Raw genomic sequence first — 20,857 nt, 5'->3', positions numbered from 1 at the left:
AGAATGACTGATTCTCCAAATTAGGGCGCTGATAATTAGTCACCCTCATGAGAGCCGATCAGAGGCCACAATCAGAGAGCTCTAACCTACAAGCTTCTTATGCAGCTAAACCAAAGCTTAGCCTTAAAAGTGACACTGATTAAATCTGCCACAGCCTGGTTTATCTTTTGTTTTAAGTCTTATTTTGCTGGGTGAAATATCAGCATCTGGACCTCACAGTTCTTTCAAAAGAGGTCATGTTGATGCAAGAGAAGTCAAGGTCAAAGAGGAAGATAAGAGGAGTGGGGATACCGAGCTGCCATGTTGAGAGTGTATGTGATAAATCCAGAGTTTGGGTAGCAGCCACAAGTCAGGGTGTGATTAACTTTAGATAAAGGAGACTACAGAGCCGGCCAAGCAGGATCAGAGCTCCTTGAGGAAATGGAGACGAGACTTTCATGCAGGATGAAGAACGCCTTGCTCTCCATGGGATCCTAATCTGTTACTCTTCAGGAAAACAACTCACATAGAGTGTTTGAAAAAAAAAAAAATCCACGTTTCTGTTTTTAAAGAAATACCAGAACTCTCTCAAACTATGACAGAAAGTGAGTATGACAAGACAGTATCTAGTTACTGCTGCTGTAAGTGTGTGTGTGTGAGAGAGAGAAGCAGAGAGCCTTGAGCAAAAGCAGAAACCCCTCCGAGGAACTGGTGACATTTCCCGGTTTGGTGAAGCATACAGATTATATCCACGGTTTAACAGGAGTCATGATCCGGCCTCTAGATGGCATTAAGTGTCACCTTAATCACTCCTGACACACTTTTAATCACTGCCATGACTCCCTCCACCATTTGCCACAGAAGGCCACGAGATAATGAAGAACTTTACCAGTATTTCAATATTTTTAACATGAAGTCAACCTTTCATTTATATTTACTTCCATCTTCTTGCATTCCTGGCCTCATATCTTGTAGGTACAACAGGTGATTTTACTGAACAATAACCTAATTAGAGTGCTGCATCATAGAATTGTGTGACTAGTGATGGGGCGGACAGAGAAAAGAAGAGGTTGCATAACCTAGTTTTGATGCTCAGTGTCTTTCTCCTAAATGGATACGGAGCAAACAGTGTGACACATGTATCTGCCAGCTGAACGGGAATTAGACGCACACAAAAGCACATCAAAGGGTGTGAGTGAGGGGGTTTGTTCCACCGGAGATGAGCGAAAGAAACTTGGCCAGTCGTTTCAGATGCGAATTACTTTCATCATCCGCACACATAAGGCAGCCCATAATAATCACGTTACCGGGTTTACTTTGGGAAAGAGAATTTCCTGCTCAGAGTGGTGAGGGAGGAAAACGAGGCAGCTTCTTTTCCTTTTCACAGGCCATGCGTAGTGTACGTGTGTTCAGGCCCGCGTAATTTTCGTCCTTCATGGAAAGTCTTTATCTGTAACACAGCCTCACCTTTGAATTGATGCTCTGCAGAATTACAGGCACAAAAGCCTTTTGGCACGCTGCTCTACCTAGAAGATTTCGCTGGCATTTACCTACATTTTTCTTACTGACAGCACACACTAAAAGATGACAAAAACCAACAATGTGTTAGTCCATCTCTCCTTTCTTTCTCTATATGTGGCTCCCAGCCCAAAAGGTATTTGTTCCTCCAAACAAAAGACTACAAATTAGGTCTCTAATGTGTAATTCAGTTTTTAGAAAAGGCCAAGCAGTTTCCTCAATCAGCTGGTTAAAGACGGCAATGTGTAACTTTTTTTTTTTTTACCTTTGGATAGCACTTTAAATGTCATTCTAACAATACAATCACTCTAACAAGGAGAATGGCATTCATTGCATTTCAACAGAGCACCCTCATCACCTGCTTTTAGCACTGTGTTACTTTAGCAGCTTGAAGTGGTTCACGCACCAGAGGTTAATTCAGCTTTACAGCACTGTATATCACACATCAGCCTTCGTCCCACCATGAGACAGAAGAGGATGGTGATGAATGAAAATAAGAGGAGAAAAAGAGAATGATGGAGAAAGTAGCTGGACAAAAAACAAAAACAACTGGACAACGTATATCCCTGATTGATTGATTGGTTGAACTTAAGAAAAATATCTAAAGAAGGGATAAAGGGCAGAGCCCTCTGGGGCCCATGGAGGCCAGGAAAACCATGGTCCACCATTAAGTTAATCTATACTAACCATATTCTTTATTTGACTGGATAATAATTGCTCTTACCAAACAAAAAAAAAAATCTTTTTGTTTATGCTGCAGCACAATATAGCTTTTTCTTTTAGAAAAAAATGGGGTATAACCTACATACCAGTATACCTGCACATCTGTACAGTCCCCTTTTGTACCTTTGTACATACCTTTTGATTACATTTGCCACTATATATTTTCTATAATAATCTGTTAAAGTCTAGCCCTTCAGTATTCTCACAAGCCTCATTATATTTCTATTCTTCTCTCTGTTATTTTTTTTGCACCAAACATCGTCAAATTTCTTGTATGTGAAAATGTACTTGTCAATAAACTTAATTCTGATTCAAAATGTAAACCTGTTTTCTTAAAACAGAATCATTTTTTGTTGGTAATCTAAATGTGGATGGGCACACTGACTTAACCATTTAGAAAGTACTGTCAGACTTCATAGCCATGCCATTATGTGCACAAATGTGAGGATACCAGAGAATAGACGAGAAGGAATTTAGATAATTTTTAGGGGAAAAAATTGATTGCAATATAAAAGCAAAAATGGGTTAAAGAATGGCAAAAATGGGCTAAAAGTAGCAAATAATAGGTTAAAAGAGGCAAAAATGGATAAAAGCTGCAAATGTGGGTTAAACAAGGTTAAAAATTGGGGCAAACATGGTTGGAGAATGGTGAAAAATGGTTAAAATGTGCCAAGATGGTTTAAAGATGGAAAAGTGGGTTTAAGGTTTAAAATAGGCAGAAACAGTGATGGAAGGGGTTAAAAAGTGGCACGAATATATAATTTGAACACCAGATCTCCATAATAGCATTTCAGCTTTCAGCTCCAAAATAAAGTAACTCTTAGATCGGACACAAGCACCAATTCTGATACACATGCAATAATATAATCAACAAATCACAACAGTTGAGTGGTCCATTCTCTGGGTTTTTCAGGGTCCCAACCAACTCTGTTGACAGGCCTAAGTGGGGATGTGCACTATTGGATTTTTGCTGATATTAGTTATTCTAATATTTACAAATTAATAAGCCAATACTGATATTGATATTTAAATGTAGTTCAGACCTAAAACTTCCGTCTTTAAAACTCACAGCTTAAAGTTTGATGATGAACGAATTAAATTCCTTAAAACACCCCTTAAAGTGTAATAAATGATGATAAATAAAGAAAAGGACTTGACGTAGGTCTGCTGGTCCGCCCCTCAGTGGGCACCAAAGTAAACCACACTCTTACATTTTACTGCTTTAAATCACATTGACTGCAATAGGTGACAATAGTGTATATGACGGGCACTCTTCTTCTGGAGATAATTTCACTTTTTTGCCAGGGCAGCCAATGATGGAAAGGCTTGGAGTACAACAGTAAATTCTCTTCACATTTTACAATGTTTTGAGGCAGCCTTTTGCTCTGACCTCATACCAAGGGAAGGGAGGTGGAGACACCTGGCCAGGGTGACTTTAGCTTTATTTATACCACCTTTGTTTGTGTATTCCAACAAGTGACATCCTCTAGGGATGATTCTGCACCTCAAGATTTACATCCAGAGCCAACATTCATATCTAAATTAGGAGGCATTATGACCTTGTATTGGGGGGTCAAAGAAAGGGGCCTGGATGTCAAGAGCCTGGATTAATTAGTATTGAGTTCAAACCCTTTTCTATCCTGTCACAGAACTGCAGCCAAGCCACATTTACTGTGTATACTTTCCCAAACTATCATCTTATTTAATTCAACCAAAGTATTTTAGTTGCAAACAATCACCACATTCTTGCCCCATATCCCTACTTATTATGCAGACTGTATTTTCTATGATAGAATCGTGAATTTAAAGAGCTGTTTTTGAATTAAGTCCAAAGGTTTATGGAGTCTTCCTCTGGTAATGACTGTATAGTAGGGACACCAAACCCTTAGAGCATCAATGCTTAATAGTTTGTGGAAAACAAAACACTGAGGCTGAAATGAATCAATAAAAGTAGTTGCATTAATTAGAGCTTGAGCCTGGAAGGTTGCATGGACCCCTTTGTAACTGCTGAAGGAATTCTCTCTCTGACCTTAAGGTGCCTAGATTTGGGGGCTTTAGCATGGCCTGAAACTCATGAATCTTGTGAGGCTGGAGGAAAGGCCTGACGCTATGTTCACAGTTCTTTGTAAAAAAAAAAAAAAAAAAAATTGAGCATAGTGTTCAGGGAAAAAACAGGGAGGAAATGGGGAATTACTTACTATTAGTAAATCTGAGACCAGCTAGAGACCAGTGAGATGAGAGAGAGACCTTGGGAGTGGAAGCTGGCTTACTGAGCTGAGATCTTATTAACTCACGTACGTACGGGTTACTAATGTCCTAACTAAATCTGCCTGCTGAGCAAGGAAGCTAAACCAACCAACACAAGGCAGGCAGAGAGGGAAGAATACACACCATTAAACGACGGGCAACGACATGACATGGCCTGACTTGTAGTTATCCATTAGTTAATGTTAAAAAAGGTATTGTTTCTATTAAACAAATGAGGAATAAATGAAAACTTAGTTAATTAGTCAAAATGGGAAAAATGTGATAGTAATTGGGAAGCAATCGAGGAACAAATGGGAACATAACTGCAAGTTTACCATTAATTAATGGGATACAGAAAACTCAGTTGAAATAAACACAAGAAACGTCTTTCCTACTGAGAGGATAAACACTCAGTGAAGAAAACCTTAATCCCAATCAAACCCCCATCATGCCAGACTGGTAGACTACTTAATCTACTATGAGGTCTACAGATGCCACTGCAACCAAAACAGCTTTAGCACCTTCACGAGACCAAGGCTCCATTTGTACAAGCTAGCCTGGCAGGCAGTTACCAGTAATACCCACCCTAACGTATGTCCCCTGCGTTTCCAATCCTTGCAGGCATTGTTGCAAAATAAGTCCGAGTATGAATATACAGACAACTTACTAGCCCTAAAAGTGAGTGTATAAGAGAAAAGAGAGGAAATGTTTTCATGACACCAGCTTGTTAAACTCACCTATACAGCGGTCAATTGGGCTGCCGGCCTCTGGCATTGCTGTGGGCAGTGAGTCCAGGCTTTGATGGACTTTAGTTTGTGTTTAGTTGGGTTTTAACAAAAGAATATTGACTACTTTTATTCAAGTTTGTGGGTTTGGGTTAGCTATCAGGTAGGGTAATGCGAGTTGGAGTCTTCTTTTTTTGAGTATGCCTCTTCTCCGCTCCTCACAGCCAGCTATGTGAGTATTGTAAAGCCATTTAAAGGTGACATACGGTGACCTTCACCTTGCAAAGCACATGGATATGCCTGTTTCTGTGTTTCTCACTGGTGAATCCATCTTGCAAAGCTCTCGTCTGAACAGTTTGGGCCTGGTTAGAAAGTGACAGGACCAATCAGCGACGAGAGGCAGTACCTACTGGCGCAGCGGAGTCTTGGCGTAAGCAAGCTGCAACAAGAAGCCGGTGCCGTTATGGTGGAAGAAATTAGCATGGATGCTGCTAAAGTGCCAGTTTTATCAGAACTTGACATTTCTTTGCTTAAAGAAGAAAGAACAGCAGTGGGTTGTTTTCTTTTCAAAAACGACCAAAGTCGTGTACTGACATGTTTATAGTTGCTATGGTTCGCATTATGCAGCTCTATATGGAGTTTATTCCTCGGTAGCTGCACACACGCAACTGTTTTGTTGCTCTGATTGGCCCCTAAAGATGTGACAAACAGAACGTTCATCCAATCACCCTCCGAGTTTTTTTCAAAGGCTCTGCCCTTTCCTAAATGCTGTCCATGGAAGGTTTTCCAGATGGATGTGTGGCATGCTGCATGCATTTTTAAGGTCTGATTTTGTCAGACCAACAAATTGATTAGGCTTTTTGCATGTAAATTAATAATGCTGTATGGCGTGTAAGGTATTGCAATGTGGCTTCGTAATGCCCCTGACAAAATTATTAAAACGTGCCCCTTGGTACAGTCTACCTAAAATTCTGACTTTTGATATATACCAAAAAGCCTCTTGGACACATGTCATAATTTCAGGGGTTGAACTTCAAAAAGCTTAGCCTGGGGCATTTTCTGATGCACTTGAGACTTGGTCAGTAAAGACCTAAAGGGAGAAAAGTTTTCAAAATCCTGTATAAAACTCAAAGAGCATGGCCATGATGGCTCTTCAAGCTTGATGTTTTACTCTGAATCAGTAAACTGCTTTAATTCAAAGGTACAGACTGTAAAAGTCTCCCACTGAGAACATACTGATATTGCAGTTTTTCTGTACCAATTGGTAACATACAAGCCTTGTGAAACAAACAAATGACACTTAATAAACCTTTTGACTGCTCTGTGCCTGATAAAGACAGTGGCTGGAGCTCACTCATGCACATGGTTGTGTGGGCCCATTTAGTGCTGCTTGCAGCCCTATTTTAATGCTGGTTTAGGAATATTTCCACTTCTAAAAAAACATTATAAAGTTTACAATACACAAGATTGCCACAATCTGATTCCTGGTGAGGCATTTGTCATTTTGAAATATAAAGAAGACTTTTTATAAATAAGCAGCAAAACAGTACAAAGACATGGCTCCAGCTCCACCAGTCATGCTTTATGTCCAGCCAGCCTTGGACTCCAGCAATGTTTGGCATTTTGCAGATACTTTTCAAACACAAATATCCTTTTCCCTTCATGATCTTCTATATTTGGGATGGGTATAAATTTCTGTTAAGTGTTCAAATGATTGGACGAGGACTCATTGGATAGAGATTTCACATGGTCAGTACTGTGCACAGTGTTCTACTTTCCTATCAGGGTGGATAATGGAGCATAGTGAGGGGGAGCGGTGTCCTGTTTCAGGTCTTTCATGCCAACACAGGACTGGCCGGAGACAAAAGGCTTGATTCAGGGACCAAGAAATGTAGGAAAACAGAGAAAGATTGGTACCACCAAGCACTTTCAGAGATGGAGAAGAGGAGGAGGACTGATAAACTAGAAAGGGGAGACGCGAAGGCGTTCCCAAAGGCAACAAAGAGGCAGCTGGCTCCGAGGTGTGTGCGCCCTATTTTTAGTTTTCCTCATGCACAGCTTCATCTCAGACAGCTGCTGGAGAATTTGCACACCAAAAGACTTTTGCAGTGATTTTTCTTATACGGACAAAAAAAAAAAAAAAAAAACATGCAACAGAAACTTTCTGTCTCAGGTGTTGCAGCAGTAATTGGCTCTGAGCTGAAGTCCCACCCTCAGCTCTACTTCACTTATTTTATTTAGGTTGAGCTACTTTTGGACACAAAGGTGAGGTGTAGCATGAAATCACATGACCCAGTGTGCTGCTGTGCTCACTGCCAGCAGTCTGACAAGCTGTAAACATTAAACATCTCATGGGACTAATGTATGGAGGGTTCCTAGCAGCTAAGAGGGATGTGCCATTTAAAAGGTTCACTGACACTGTGGTGTCTTCTGGAAATTAATGTGCATCCTTAGAAAAGAGTATTTCTACTTTTTCTTGAAGCAACACTGAGACACTATGACATGGCTAAGGCTAAAAAAATATCATGAAATGCTTCAGAAATGAAAAACAGGACACCTAATATTGAAAAAACACTTGCAGCCGAATAAATGCATCTTTTAAAAATAGACAAAACTCATTTAGGCAATGACAGATAGAGAGTCAGAGCAGCGATAATAAGCTCCTGCATGCGTAGGCAGGGGAGCAACTTAGGGCGCTACCCAGAAGTAAGAAAAGAGGTTGTTTCATTTATTTATCAAATATGAAATATTTATAGGATTCAATCTGCTGGCAGGGGAGGACTGGGCAGAGCAAACTGTGGGTGGAGGAACCTTAAAGTTGCTCCATGGATGGATGGATGTTAATGAAAGCATCTGGTGAAGGGCTGCATGCATATACTTTTTCTGGTCCTGTACATTCCCAGGCTCTTAGGCAGTCATGATGAACTCTGTTATTCCTGGATTGACAACACACTGCAGGCCATTAACAAAACACCCTGCTGTCAGCTTGACTTTACACGTCATATGATAGGAGTAGACAGCTCACCTGCACAAAGAGTGAGGTGTTTGCATATTCGTTGTCAAAAAACCACTGCAGCCGTTCTAGTTAAACCAGTTTGTCTGGGGCAGCATGTTTTTCCTCCAAACACTGACTTCAACCTCACCTCACATGTTAATCATGTGAAAGACAGCTGGCTCTAACTCAAGCTAGACAATGCATCTTAAAGAGAAGAAAAACAACAGCAAAAATGAGCCACATAACCTGCTTTGACACAGAGACTAAGTTTAGGGTGGAGGATTAGTTCCCTCTGAAAGGGAGAAGTCTGGCTTTGATGCACCTAAAGGGCTCTTCGATTTGTAGTTAATCCCCATCAAACTGCTGCACATGGATTAAACATTTTGACTGTCACCTTGTTCAAATTAAACCGCTGAAACACATCCTCATACAGGGTGAGGCACATCTGCACATACACCACAGTCAAATATCAAACAGAGCTGCAGAGACCCAAAAAAGTGGCAGTGCTGAGACAGATCACATTCAATGAGTTTGCAGCTCTCTCAGAGTAAGACAGCATTTTAAATAAAACATGAAAGCTGGAGAAGAAGGCCCTCCTCCTTATACAGAAACTTGTGACAAGCTATGATATTCTGAGAGACAGCACACCCAGCTCAGAGCCATCCCTGGGGAGACCCTTCCCTCTCTATCACATAGACTATATATCAGAACCATCAAACATTGTCTCTCATCCTACAGCATCCTCAGCAGAGGCCAGACTGACCATCAGGGCTGTAAGCAGCTAAGAAGCACTTATGCTCAGACTTCCTTCCTCCTATGTCTCTTTGAATGGATGACAGAGGATCCATCACTCACACAAGGCAGTGCTACACTCATCAGAAAGTTAATCCAGAAATAAAAATATCCAGACATGAACTCAAATCAGGTCTTGTTTTGGCTTCACTTTACTTTGAGCCATTAAACAGTGCAAGGACTAAGAGGAAAGGACTGTATCAACTGTGATATGAGCATGTAAATAAGTCATAAGTAATCTCGCTCTCTTTTCTGTTGCCCTCTCCCTCTCTCTCTGTAAAAGCCATATGCACATTTTTAGAATTCCCTGAGTCTTGCTGACGTGAAAAAAGAGATGAAAGATTCATGCTTGTTTAAAAAATTCAAACAGATGTCCTGAACTTTCGCTACACAGCCATGCAGATAAATTATTTAGTCCATGGATGCAAGGATGGGAATTTGGGAGCTTGGACAGTGCAAATAAATCCAAACAATAAAAACAAACGGATGAAAGAAAAAGTTATGATGCATTGGAGTACCATCATCTTCTTCAGTATTCAACAGACTGCTATAACTGTCTGCTCTGCATACAAAAAGGCAATATTTCAATAATGTATATTACGAGAGCAGGGGCAGAGCCAGATGTGTTAAATAACTGGGGCTAAGCCCAAACAAGGGACTGTTTGGGGGGTCTGCATCCCAAGAATACTTTTGGTTATCAGACAGTTGGATTCACTATTTTCCAGAAAAATTAGCTTTCAATTGCCAACAAATCTTTACTTCATATGGGCAGACATGATGCTAAAAATACTTCAGTACTTTAACTGCGCTAAAAGTTCAATTATCATTCTAAAATCATGATACGCCATGTTGTTTGAAGTTTGTTTTTTACGTTTATTTGCATAGGTAGGGCCGGAATTAGGTTAAAGGGGTTTACAATTGAAACTATGCATTTTCAAACAAAGAACATGAAGGCAACAGATGGGATTACAGGTATTTATTTATACACAAAATGCTTAAAGTGTTATTTTTAGAATCATGTTTCAAGTACTTTTTATACTGAAATGAGGGTATAAGTTCTTAAAGGAAAAAGATTTTTTTTTTTTTGAAGTTTTTCCACATTGTGATCAGCAAGCTCCAACTGTGTCTGTAATAACACTACGCAACATTCTTTTAACCAAGGTTATCATTGTTAACAAAAACTAACTAAATAAATAAAATGTAAAAATAATTTTAGCTGACTGAAATGGAATAAAAATTCAGCTTTACAGAAGAAAAATGAAAGCTAACTAAATCTGTATTGTGTGCTTGTATTGTGTGAGACCAAATTGCCTTAATTTAGTCTTTAACAGCAGCAGGCTGATAACATGTCTGCCCAGGCCCAGAGAGTTTAAAATGTCCTGATTTGATTGAGAAAGCCTTCACATAATAGTGATTTTGGTTCTGGAGTTGTAGTCAAACATCAAATTAGAATAAATAAGATAAAAGGGAACTGACAGCAATCCAATATAGCTGACTAAAACTAAAACTAATCTTAAAACGTATAAAACTAAACTTAAAAACCATTTTTTTTTCTTACACTTAAGTACGTTTTAACCAGAGTGAGTGTACTTTTACTAGAGTACCATACTCTTGCACTTTTTCCACCTCTGTTGACCACACTGCTTTTCAAATTTGAGAGGATATGTGGACAGAGTTCCCCATCATGCCCTAGCATAGTGTTTAAATGTGTTTTAGTTGTGTTTGCCTGTTATACAGTGATCCATGCTGGGGTTCTTTTGCTCATGTTTCTGGTGAATTGTTATTTTTTCTGTACGACACATTTGTACCATGGGTGAAGTTAGCCACTAAATAAGACGTCTCTCCTATGACTTCAGGTGCTCCTAAAGGACGCATGGTGCATATTCTTCATTGTGCATTGCCTTGCAATGAGGTTGACGATGCTTTGTTCAACCTTGCCACAGATTTGTAAAGAGTTCCTGCAGCTCTTTTGTATTGTAAAATATTTGGCACTTTCAAAATAGTCTAACGATATCTAGTGTGGACTGATATAGACACTTTTGAAGTGTTAAATGCTACTATATATAAGTTAAATTAACACGGTAAGTGTTATTTTAATTCATTATAGATATTTACCTGGACAACACAGTTGTTCTCTTGTTGTTCTTGCCAGGATCAGATTTTATTGTACAATTCCTCAGTATTTACCCAGTACTTAAGGTAAACTTTAAATCAAATATTCTTTACTGTTACTTTAGTAGACTCATAGACCAGCACTTTTACTTTTAATTAAGTAAATTTTAACCAGAGAAATTGGACTTTTAATTGAGTACAGTAGTCATGTTCTTCCATCTGTGGAAAAACGTGGAACTATTGTTTTTAACCAACCTGAACAGTTCTAAGCTTTAAAGATAACATCCAGGTCTTAGGACCCAACAGCCCCCCCCATTGTTTTAAATAAGATTTTCATTGTAGTCTGCTTTGACGCTTGGATGAAGCTGCAGCGTCGCTACCTGAATTCACCAGCAGAGGAAGACATTGACACACGACAGAGCTGTAACCTCTCTCTGCATTTACTTATCCTTTATTCAGGCTGCACGTTTAACTCAAATAAAATGGGGCTATCACATTTGGTAAAATAACAAGGATTTGAAATATTCCTTTAATGTCACACACCCGAAGTAATAAGCAGATTTTGCCATTTAAGGTGATAGATATGTGTAAAATAGCCTCTGCAACATTTTATAATAATGTATTTTCTAAACGACTGCACAACAGGTGCTCAACCGCTGCTTCGAAATAAACGCCTCTAGTTTTTTGGAATTATTTCAGCTATGTGCAACATTTCGATCATGATTTTCTGTCAATAAAGTAAAGGATGGCGTAATGTAAACGCTGATCAGCTGTTAAGGGTTAATCTGTACCGGACATGACACTGAAATCCGATACAGCTCCTGATGAATTAGCCTAGCTGCGCTTCGGACCTTGTCGTCGGCTTGTTTTCACTCTCATATCCACAGGTGGGTAACATGCCTTCACGAGTGTTAGCGCGAGCAGCTCGCTGACTGAAATGTGCGCTCACGCGCCTGTCCTGCGTCGTACTGTCCCGTTCTCAACGCACTGCGTCATGGCGACAGCGAGGAGAAAGTTACGCATTTCCTAGTCGGAGTTTATGGGAGATATTACTCCCGACAGACAGCAGACACATGTGTAAGTACTTGTTGTTTATGTAAACTACGTTACTGATATAATTATGGGGAGACTTCGTCGATAGATAATTCCTGTATGTTTGTTTGTTACCTGTTCAGCCAGGTGAGCTGGCATGACACCTGTTAGCAAGAAGCGTGTAGCGTTATCTTATCTTAGGTAATCCCTCTGATCAAACTATTCAAGTTGTGATTGTGTCTTTGGTTTTTGTTGGACCAGAGGCGGACTTCAGTCTGAAATGCTGTAATCACTTAGGCTAATTGTTGTGTTTCTGGCTCTCACTCCTCACCAGAGCAACTCTTCTTCTTCTCTTCTCTCAGTATGGTGGATTTCAGTGTTTCACATGTACCTGAAGCCCTAGTTTCAAAGAGAGGCGGCCCAGTTAAAATGGAGGAGCTGGCTTTGATGGCCCTGCTGGAGTGTCCTCTGTGCTACCAGCAGCTGGACGTGTCAGCTAAGGTCCTGCCCTGCCAACACACATTTTGTAAGTCCTGCCTGCAGAGACAAGAGGCAACCAACTCCCAGCTGCTCTGTCCAGAGTGTCGCACTCCTGTTCCAGCCAGGAATGTGGAGGAGCTTCCCACAAACCTCCTGCTGGTGCGGCTCCTGGAGGGTCTTCAGGGCTCTCAGGGGCCTGGCACGGATGGACAGACCGCCCGCTATGCTGTGCCCTTATCCAGGGCCGGCTTGACCGTGAGGGAGGGTAAGCAGCAGCAGGAGAGCCAACACAGGGAGAAGCAAGGGCAGAATGAGGTCAGTGCACGACCCCAGCCTTACCCCAGGCACACAGGCAACTTTATCCTCTATGAATGATTTAATTTTTGGCTTCTGCAACAGTAATTTAGGAAATATTACACAATCCTTTCCAGCTATAACCCATTATTTTTAGCTATAACACACTACACTATGCACCAACCTTTGTAAAACTAACCTGATCCCACAGTGGTAATCAAAATACCAACATGGGTCAGTCTGGCCTTGATCACAGCATATGTTCAGTTATTTTGCATCACTTCATCAGTATATTTTGTTTAGTTATTTCAAGTTTCTAGAAAAATCAGCTGAGAAACACTGAAAAGATGAAATAACGTGTCATGGTTATCTTCTTTCAGGTTTTTAAAGCACAACAACTCTATGCACTTTATCATACTGATGCAGAAATCTTAAAAAAACATCATAAAGAAATCCTGTTTATTGATTTTTATCATTGCCCACAATGTCCTAACACACCCACACATGTTAAAGGGAGAGTTACCTCTGTATAAACAGTAATCTCTGACAGATGAGCAGTTTATTATGCCTTATGGTCTTGTCTTCTCCCCCTATGATGATGTTGTTTATTGATTTGATCATGCTCTTTGTGAACTAGGCCTGTGTGTCTCACCCCTGACCTGCTGCATTACTTACTCATCACTAAGTCTTCTTCCAGAAAAGTTTTCTCAGAGCTCAGTCTGACTGAGGAAACAGTTTAGTCTTCAAATGATAAAGAAATTGATAAACAGGCACAGCACCAGAACTTCAGCATTGGATGGGCACACCTGTTAACATCAGAAATTAAATAAAAGAATATGATATAGTATAATATGATCAATATATTTTTGCTCATGTACTTGGATCAACATGTTCCTCTTATTGTGAAAGTCTGTATGCTTTTGAAAGACAGAAAACAACGATTGAATTGACTCATTATCATTGCTGGATTAATAAAATACTGAAAGCATTTTCCCTGCATTACATGCACATAGTATGTAAGTTGTATTTTTACCAGTAAAAAGCAAGCTTTATTTGCCTTTAAGAGAGCTTCAAACAGCACTCTAACAACCTGCTCACAGACAGTGAGAGACGTCTCTAAAGAAAAGCGTGCCCCTTATATGGAGCTTATACTTTCCAATTGAAAATATTTCTCCCAACTAAACATCAGGTTTGCAGGCTGAGACAATCCAACAAAAAAAAAACATTCACATCAAATTATTCTCTGAACTGTGCAGTTATTCAATCAGCTGGTCGATATCCAGTCTCTTATCACTCTGCATGAATGGAAGGGATGAGGAAGCCCTGACTTCACTCTTTTATCTCCCTACAGGCGATATCAAATACCTTGGAATTACTATTTTCCCTCAAGCTGTCAGAGCTATTTAACCTAAATTTGACACCATTAACAAGTCAGTATATAACAATATATAATGTCAACTGTTTAAATGCCAATCCCCCGAAGAATTATTTGTTTCTCGTGATACCCACAGCTTGGCTCAAACCTTTAAATTCAGCTATTTCAAAATTTTATTGGAAAAAAAGAAAACACCCCATATAAAAATGTCAACACTACGGAAACCAAAATCCCAGGGAGAGTTAGAGACACCAAATTTTGAAGTATATCATACAGGCTAATCAACTGAAATAATATAAACTATTGGTCCCCAACCAGAGGTCCGGCACCCTCTTGGGGGGGGCAAGGCTTTGTCTGTTTTGAGGCTGCCAAAATTACATGTGCAAATATTGATTACAACCATGATAAAGCAGATATCAGGTTGTTGATACAAAGGTCTTTTGATAAGAAGAGCATGCATAGGCCTTTTTAGGGTTTTATCAGTGAAACAGTTAAAATCTATGTTGATTTTTGATGGTATGTGTCACTTTTATTTGTCCCTTGGGTCATGGGGGGGGCTCCGCTTTTCTGAGGTGTTCATGTGATTCTTTAAATTCCAGCTGTCAATCAATCTATCTATCTATCTATCTATCTATCTATCTATCTATCTATCTATCTATCTATCTATCTATCTATCTAAATTATTTATTTATGCATATATGAATAACAGGGTTGTCTCTATTCCTGTGTGATCTTTTGTCCATACTCCTACGTTTATAAAGGTTGAAGAGGTTCTGTCGTAATCTGCATGTGGATGAGGTTTATTTAAGAGCATATATAATGATCATAAATACTGCCAATAGTGTCAGGTGCTATGAGAAACACACACATGAAGAATAAAAAGACAAAAGGGGTTGTCCACCAATTTATTGGTCCCTGATGATTGAATGTTAAATTGATCTTCAGGTGACTGCTCAGTCTGAATAGGAACTGTGCCCCCCTAATAGAATGGTAGGGGAAACACTGATAGCTCTGACAGCTTGGTGAAAGCTACATCAAATCACTGGCTCCATAGTCGTACTACCTACCAATTTGAAATAACCGGGACTGTCATATCAATAATAAAACATTAAATTTCTCGTCCTGGAAAGTCAAGTGTATGTCACATCTCCACCACATTATCCAAAACTCCAAATTAACAGTTTTCAATGTCTAGTTCAGAAGTGTAGAATTGGGAATATCCAGTATTTCAAGTACATACAACTGAAATCATCCATTCTCTCAAAACTCAATGATACCTTCAGCACTCATGGCCAGTCTACCCTGATAGAAAAAAATCTTAAAATATCTAGTCCTAAAGAATTGCTCTCAAAAATATTGAGTTCTCAACTGCACAAACTACACACGTGAAAATTTACATGGAATAGGTTTTAACGAATGGGGTAGATGCACACACTGTTCAACTCAATGGATACCTACATTAACGCTTGCTGACACATGCAGGAAATTTGGGTCAAAGTCACAGATCACATATTTCACCTGCTGGGCTGCTACATCCCTTTATCCCACCATCGACTTCACAGAGACAGGTAAACTCCTCACAGCCCTTACTGTCACCAAGGAAACAACACTCCTACACTGGAAATCAAAATAATAACTCAACATTACTTTCTGGAAGCATCTCAGAATATTTAATTATCTTTATTTGCCAAATTTGACCAAATCAAATCATGAAATCAAACAATTCTTTATTATATCAGGTTATTCCAAACAAGACTCAGCATTAGCAGTGTCCCTCACTGTGGATGAGATTGATCAGCGAATGGTGGGATTCAGTTCTTGAGGAGTTGTCTGACTTTTATCTGATAAATTATAATCTGGTTTTATCTGGTTAAGTCCCTCTAAGTAGTCCTCTTATGGATCCATCTACTGCTCAACATAATTGGTCTGTCCACAAGCACACATCAGCGCTAGTCTTCAAGCCTGTGTACAATAAAAAGGCCCAATTTGACTGGTCATGGCTATACACATGAGACCAGAACCATAGTTAAAATGACTTCAGATTTTAACCCTTTAAATGCCAGCTTGACTACAAGAAGTCACAGTTTTTCTATAAACAAATTAACAAGAAATTAGTTACTTACTATAAAATGAATATCAGGAGGCAGGAGGATTTTCTCAGGCATTGCTCTGGATATAAAAAAGAATAGTAAAAATAAATTTTTTATTATCTGTTTTTGTGTAGAGTTAAATTCAAACATTTTAATCCTAATAATCTCTGTACAAAATTTGTACAGAGTAAAAGATCAAAAAATGGACATTCAAAATGTATTAAGAAAACAACCTTCTTACTAAAAATCAGGCCATTTGAAGTGACACAGATAAAATGACAAAAGTGAAAAACTTGCCCTATTGGACTAAAATTTCCAGCATTATATTTGGAGGGTTAAAACTATAAAAAACTATCTCCACACATGTGTTTGTAGGCATGATCAGTTATAGTGTGTTTAGGCCCACCCATAATGCTGCCCCCAATGAAACAAAGATCAAAGATAACCAGAAGAAGAATAACCTTAAAAACAGCATTCAAAATGTTGGATTGTTAGAGATTAAGGCTGGGCAATTAGTCAAAATTTACTTTAAATCACAATATGTCCTTCTGCAGTGTTCAAATTGCAGAAGGCTCAATATTTCTTTAATCTGAATTTTAAAAATCTGTTATCTTTGTCTGTTTTTCTTAATTGAAATAAGCATGACATAAAAATAATCATTCCCTTCAATATAATAATTTACTTTAAGTTTCCAATATGAGTCAAAATAATTGCAGTCATTCATTATTTCTAAATAATTCAGCCCAAGTTTAATCTATCTAATGTTGTTTTTGTTTTATAATATAGAAAGATTTATTGTTTGTGTTTGTTGAAAAATATATAACATAAGAAACTTAAGAAATAAACACAATACTGTGGAAAAAAATTGCAATTAGACTATTTTCCCAAATTATTTAGCCCTTTTAGAGATGAACCAAAAATTAAACAAGTGAGGACATAAAAGTAGGATTGGATCTGATACCTTTGATGATTGATGGCAGGATGACAGCTCAAATCCAGTGAATTTAACTTTTTTGTCTTCAGAATAATGAAGTCCATATGATACCTTAAGATACTTCTTATTGTTCAGCTTCACTGATTCACAGCTAGAAAATACAGTCAAAGGCTAAAAACCAGGGCAATCTTTAATACTACACATGTATATTATAGTGCTTTTGTTCAGGCTGGTTGAATTCTTGAGATGGTAAGGAGTTCTACAAAAACATCAAAATAAAAAGACTTCAGACAGAGATGTTAAGCATCATGTTCAAAAAACATTGCTCTGTATGAAGCAGCTCTGTTCAAAAAATCTGCCACCCACTTGAAACCCATCAGAGATTTGAGGATCACAAAGTTTCTCCACAGTCTGTAAGCCATGACATAGTTTTTTTATTTAACGCTGATGTTTTATTCTCTGAGGTCATGAGAGAAACTGCACAGAGCTCTAAGTGTTCATTTTGAAGCTGCATTTTGAGTTCAGTCAGATTTCAAACAGTTCATTCAAGTTCATGAGGGGAGGATTGTTCTCAGACTGCTGTTTTAACACTGACAGATTCCTCCACTGTACATCCATCTAATACTCCTGCATGTCTTTGACTTCAGCTGAAATGATAAAAATCTACTATTTTTCCAGTCCTGAGTCAAATCTTAAATCTTTAGTGGGGCAAGTGAGTCATCATACTACATGAATCTGCACACCTAGATAAAAAAACACTTGAACAGAGTCTGGGTATGCAGATGATTGTCATTCAGACAAGCATTAACACTCATTATGAAAACTGAAAACAGATAGCGTTGAACTAACGAGACACACTGGCTGTCACTTTTTCTGTGTCTAGACTGGGGAACTTCCACTGTTATTACTCTAAGGTGCCATATCAACAAAGATTTAATACTCTGTTAAGGGAAAATGTTTGCATTCTTATGTGCAATAAACAATTTTATATATCTTTACAAAACCATTGTAGTTTAAAGGACCTTCTGCTCCAACATCCTCAAAGGAACCCTGCTTATTGAGATGTATTGATCACTATAGATTAATGCTAGATTTGATATCACCACCCAGTGTTTATTGCAAACAGTGGCAACCTACAGTACATGCATTTTTTTTCTCAAAATGTATAAATCTAGTTCTTCTTTGTATGACATTCATGTAAAAGACACTAATGTCAATATAATTAAGCCAGCTTGTCTGAATATGCAGGGTTGCTATTATTAACGCATATATTTGTAAAGTATAACTTCAATTTAACTCTTAATGTGAAGATTTTAATTGTTTTTTTATGTTTTCCCCAGCTTGCTCTAAGAGATCTGATGCGAAACCAGCGAGCTGATTTCTCTGGAGAACTGATCCTTTCACTTGGTAATGGTAACACCCTGAAACACAAAGCGGATGAGAACTGGCAGCACCTTGGAAACTTCACAGACAGTAGCAGCGTGTCTGTCAGTGCTGGCGCGCTTCAGGCCATCAGCCAGATCCCACAGCTGCAGCCCCTCCAGCAGTCCCCAGCTCCGGCTCTCTGCAGGGCGCTGTTTGACTTTAACCCCGAAGAGATGAATCTGGAAGACAGTCAATATTGTCTCAGCTTCCTCAAGGTCTGTCTCTCACACTACTGACTTATCACAGCTGGAAAAGCTTATTTTAATGGGCTTAGTCTTGTATGTATACACTTGATCTTTTGAAATACTTCTATGCTTTAATTAGAGAACAAAGGGAATTATTATAGGATAAGAGTGACCTTCAGGGAATAATAAAAACTTCAACTCTTAGAGGAAAATGGCAAAGGTTCATTTGAGGGGTATTGAATTTAATGAGTGTTTTGTGTGTCGTCTTTGTTGAGGCCATCGTATTCTAACTAAAATAGAGCAGAGAAGAATTTTAACTGCATGTAAAAAGGACTGAAATGAATAAAAATGCCTCTGTATTGCCTACAAATTCAAATTTGATTCAAATATTCATTAGTGTTAGTCTCTTCTGTTTGAACCAATTCAGTTAGCTTATTTGTAAAGCTAAAATGAAAGTAAACCACTAATATTAACACACTATAAAGACTTTTCATGAATTTATATGATTAAATAATCTAAAAGTTCTCTCACCTAATCTCTACTTGTGTTTTGACAAACTATATGCACAGTGGAGAAAATGTATGCATTTTGAAGCTCAGATTTCCCAGCACAAGTTTTTAGTATCCCTTTAATCTCCTTGATGAAAACTAAAATAACTTTTTATCAGATCTTAATCACCAGTGATCTACCTTGAGCTTGTTAATCTCCAGTTTTCCACATGGCAACCTGTTGTTGACCTTTTTAGTCAACAAAATTAACACTGTGGACCGCTCTCATGTTTTTGGTGATTTTGATTTGTACTGCATGTGGTATTTAAAAAAAATGCACCCTGCCATCTTTTAACAGCCAATTATATATCACTGATCAAGCATGTTTGCCATGAAAGATATAAACAAAGTCTGTTATGGCAACATGCAGTCAATCACTATGTCTAGCACCTACCCTGCAGCAGCATTTAGAGGCACCAATAATAACAATGTAGAAATATTCATATATGGATTGTCTCATCTGGGTCATAAAAGGCATCAGAGTTTATGTAAATCTGTTATATAAAAACTCCTCACAGGAGCTTACATTTTTCTCTTTTTGAAGTTAGAAAGTTGGTGAGAAAGATTCTATTCTCAAATTCCTGGAGTCGAAGGTGAAAACTTCAAAAACGAGAGAAAAAAATTAAAGCTTTTAAATCTTTTCCCATGGTTAAGTAAGAAAAAAGCAGAGATTATTTAAGCTAGAAATAAGAAAAGTATTATAATTTTTGCTTTAAATGTTACTTTCAAATGTGCATGATTCTCAGTTTTTTTTAGCTTTTCAATTAGATGATAGATAGATAGATAGATAGATAGATGATTTTAAAATGTCTGATTTTACAAGTAAGATATGTTAAAGTCCCTGTAAAGTGAAATACAAACTTTGTGTCTTAACCATCTGGATATATTGGAATAAGTTTGCTTTAAACCTGTAAAAATACAGATCTGTGTGTGACTGAATTGTGTAGTTCATAACAGTATCATAACAGAGAGATTTGTACCAGAAAATGGTCAATTTAATCCCCAACTTCTATCTCTCTGCTCTGGCACAGAGCCAAGCAGCTGCGCTCTGATCAGAAGTATTTTTGAAAATCTGACAGGATTGTATTTATTGTATTTCTTATGAGTGGGTGTGGCTTCACTCAACTGACACACCCAAACTTTCCTAGAGCAGATTTTACTGCCTCCTTTTTCAAACTTAGAGATGTTTTTCATGACTGAAATTTGGCCTGCCGGTTCATCACACAGTGGCCTGTCATGAAACAAACATACAATAAAGATTTTTTCACTTCACTTTTTTTCACTTTATGTGGCCTTAAAATTTTCACAGGCACTTTGATTAAGACAAGTCCTTATCCAGTCTTTGTTTTCTGCCCAATGTTACATGATTTTAATCATCTTCCTCCACAAATAGTTGCATAAAT

At 38.4% G+C, this 20,857-nt stretch overlaps 1 protein-coding gene across 1 annotated transcript in view; it reads left to right on the top strand.

The window, feature by feature from the left end:
• The first annotated feature begins 11,880 nt into the window (after positions 1-11,880).
• Positions 11,881-20,857, top strand: part of sh3rf2 (SH3 domain containing ring finger 2) — a 36,773-nt gene continuing 27,796 nt past the window's right edge. Inside the window, exons 1-3 of the mRNA XM_041797156.1 lie at positions 11,881-12,168; positions 12,486-12,918; positions 18,637-18,936. Coding sequence (XP_041653090.1) covers positions 12,131-12,168; positions 12,486-12,918; positions 18,637-18,936 — 771 coding nt within the window. The 5' untranslated portion in view covers positions 11,881-12,130. The remainder of the gene's footprint in view (positions 12,169-12,485; positions 12,919-18,636; positions 18,937-20,857) is intronic.

The sequence above is a fragment of the Cheilinus undulatus genome, linkage group 10, assembly GCF_018320785.1.
Source record: "Cheilinus undulatus linkage group 10, ASM1832078v1, whole genome shotgun sequence".
Lineage (NCBI taxonomy): Eukaryota > Metazoa > Chordata > Actinopteri > Labriformes > Labridae > Cheilinus > Cheilinus undulatus.
The sequence above is the reverse complement of the archived record's forward strand: the minus strand, read 5'-3'. Positions and strand labels throughout refer to the sequence as shown.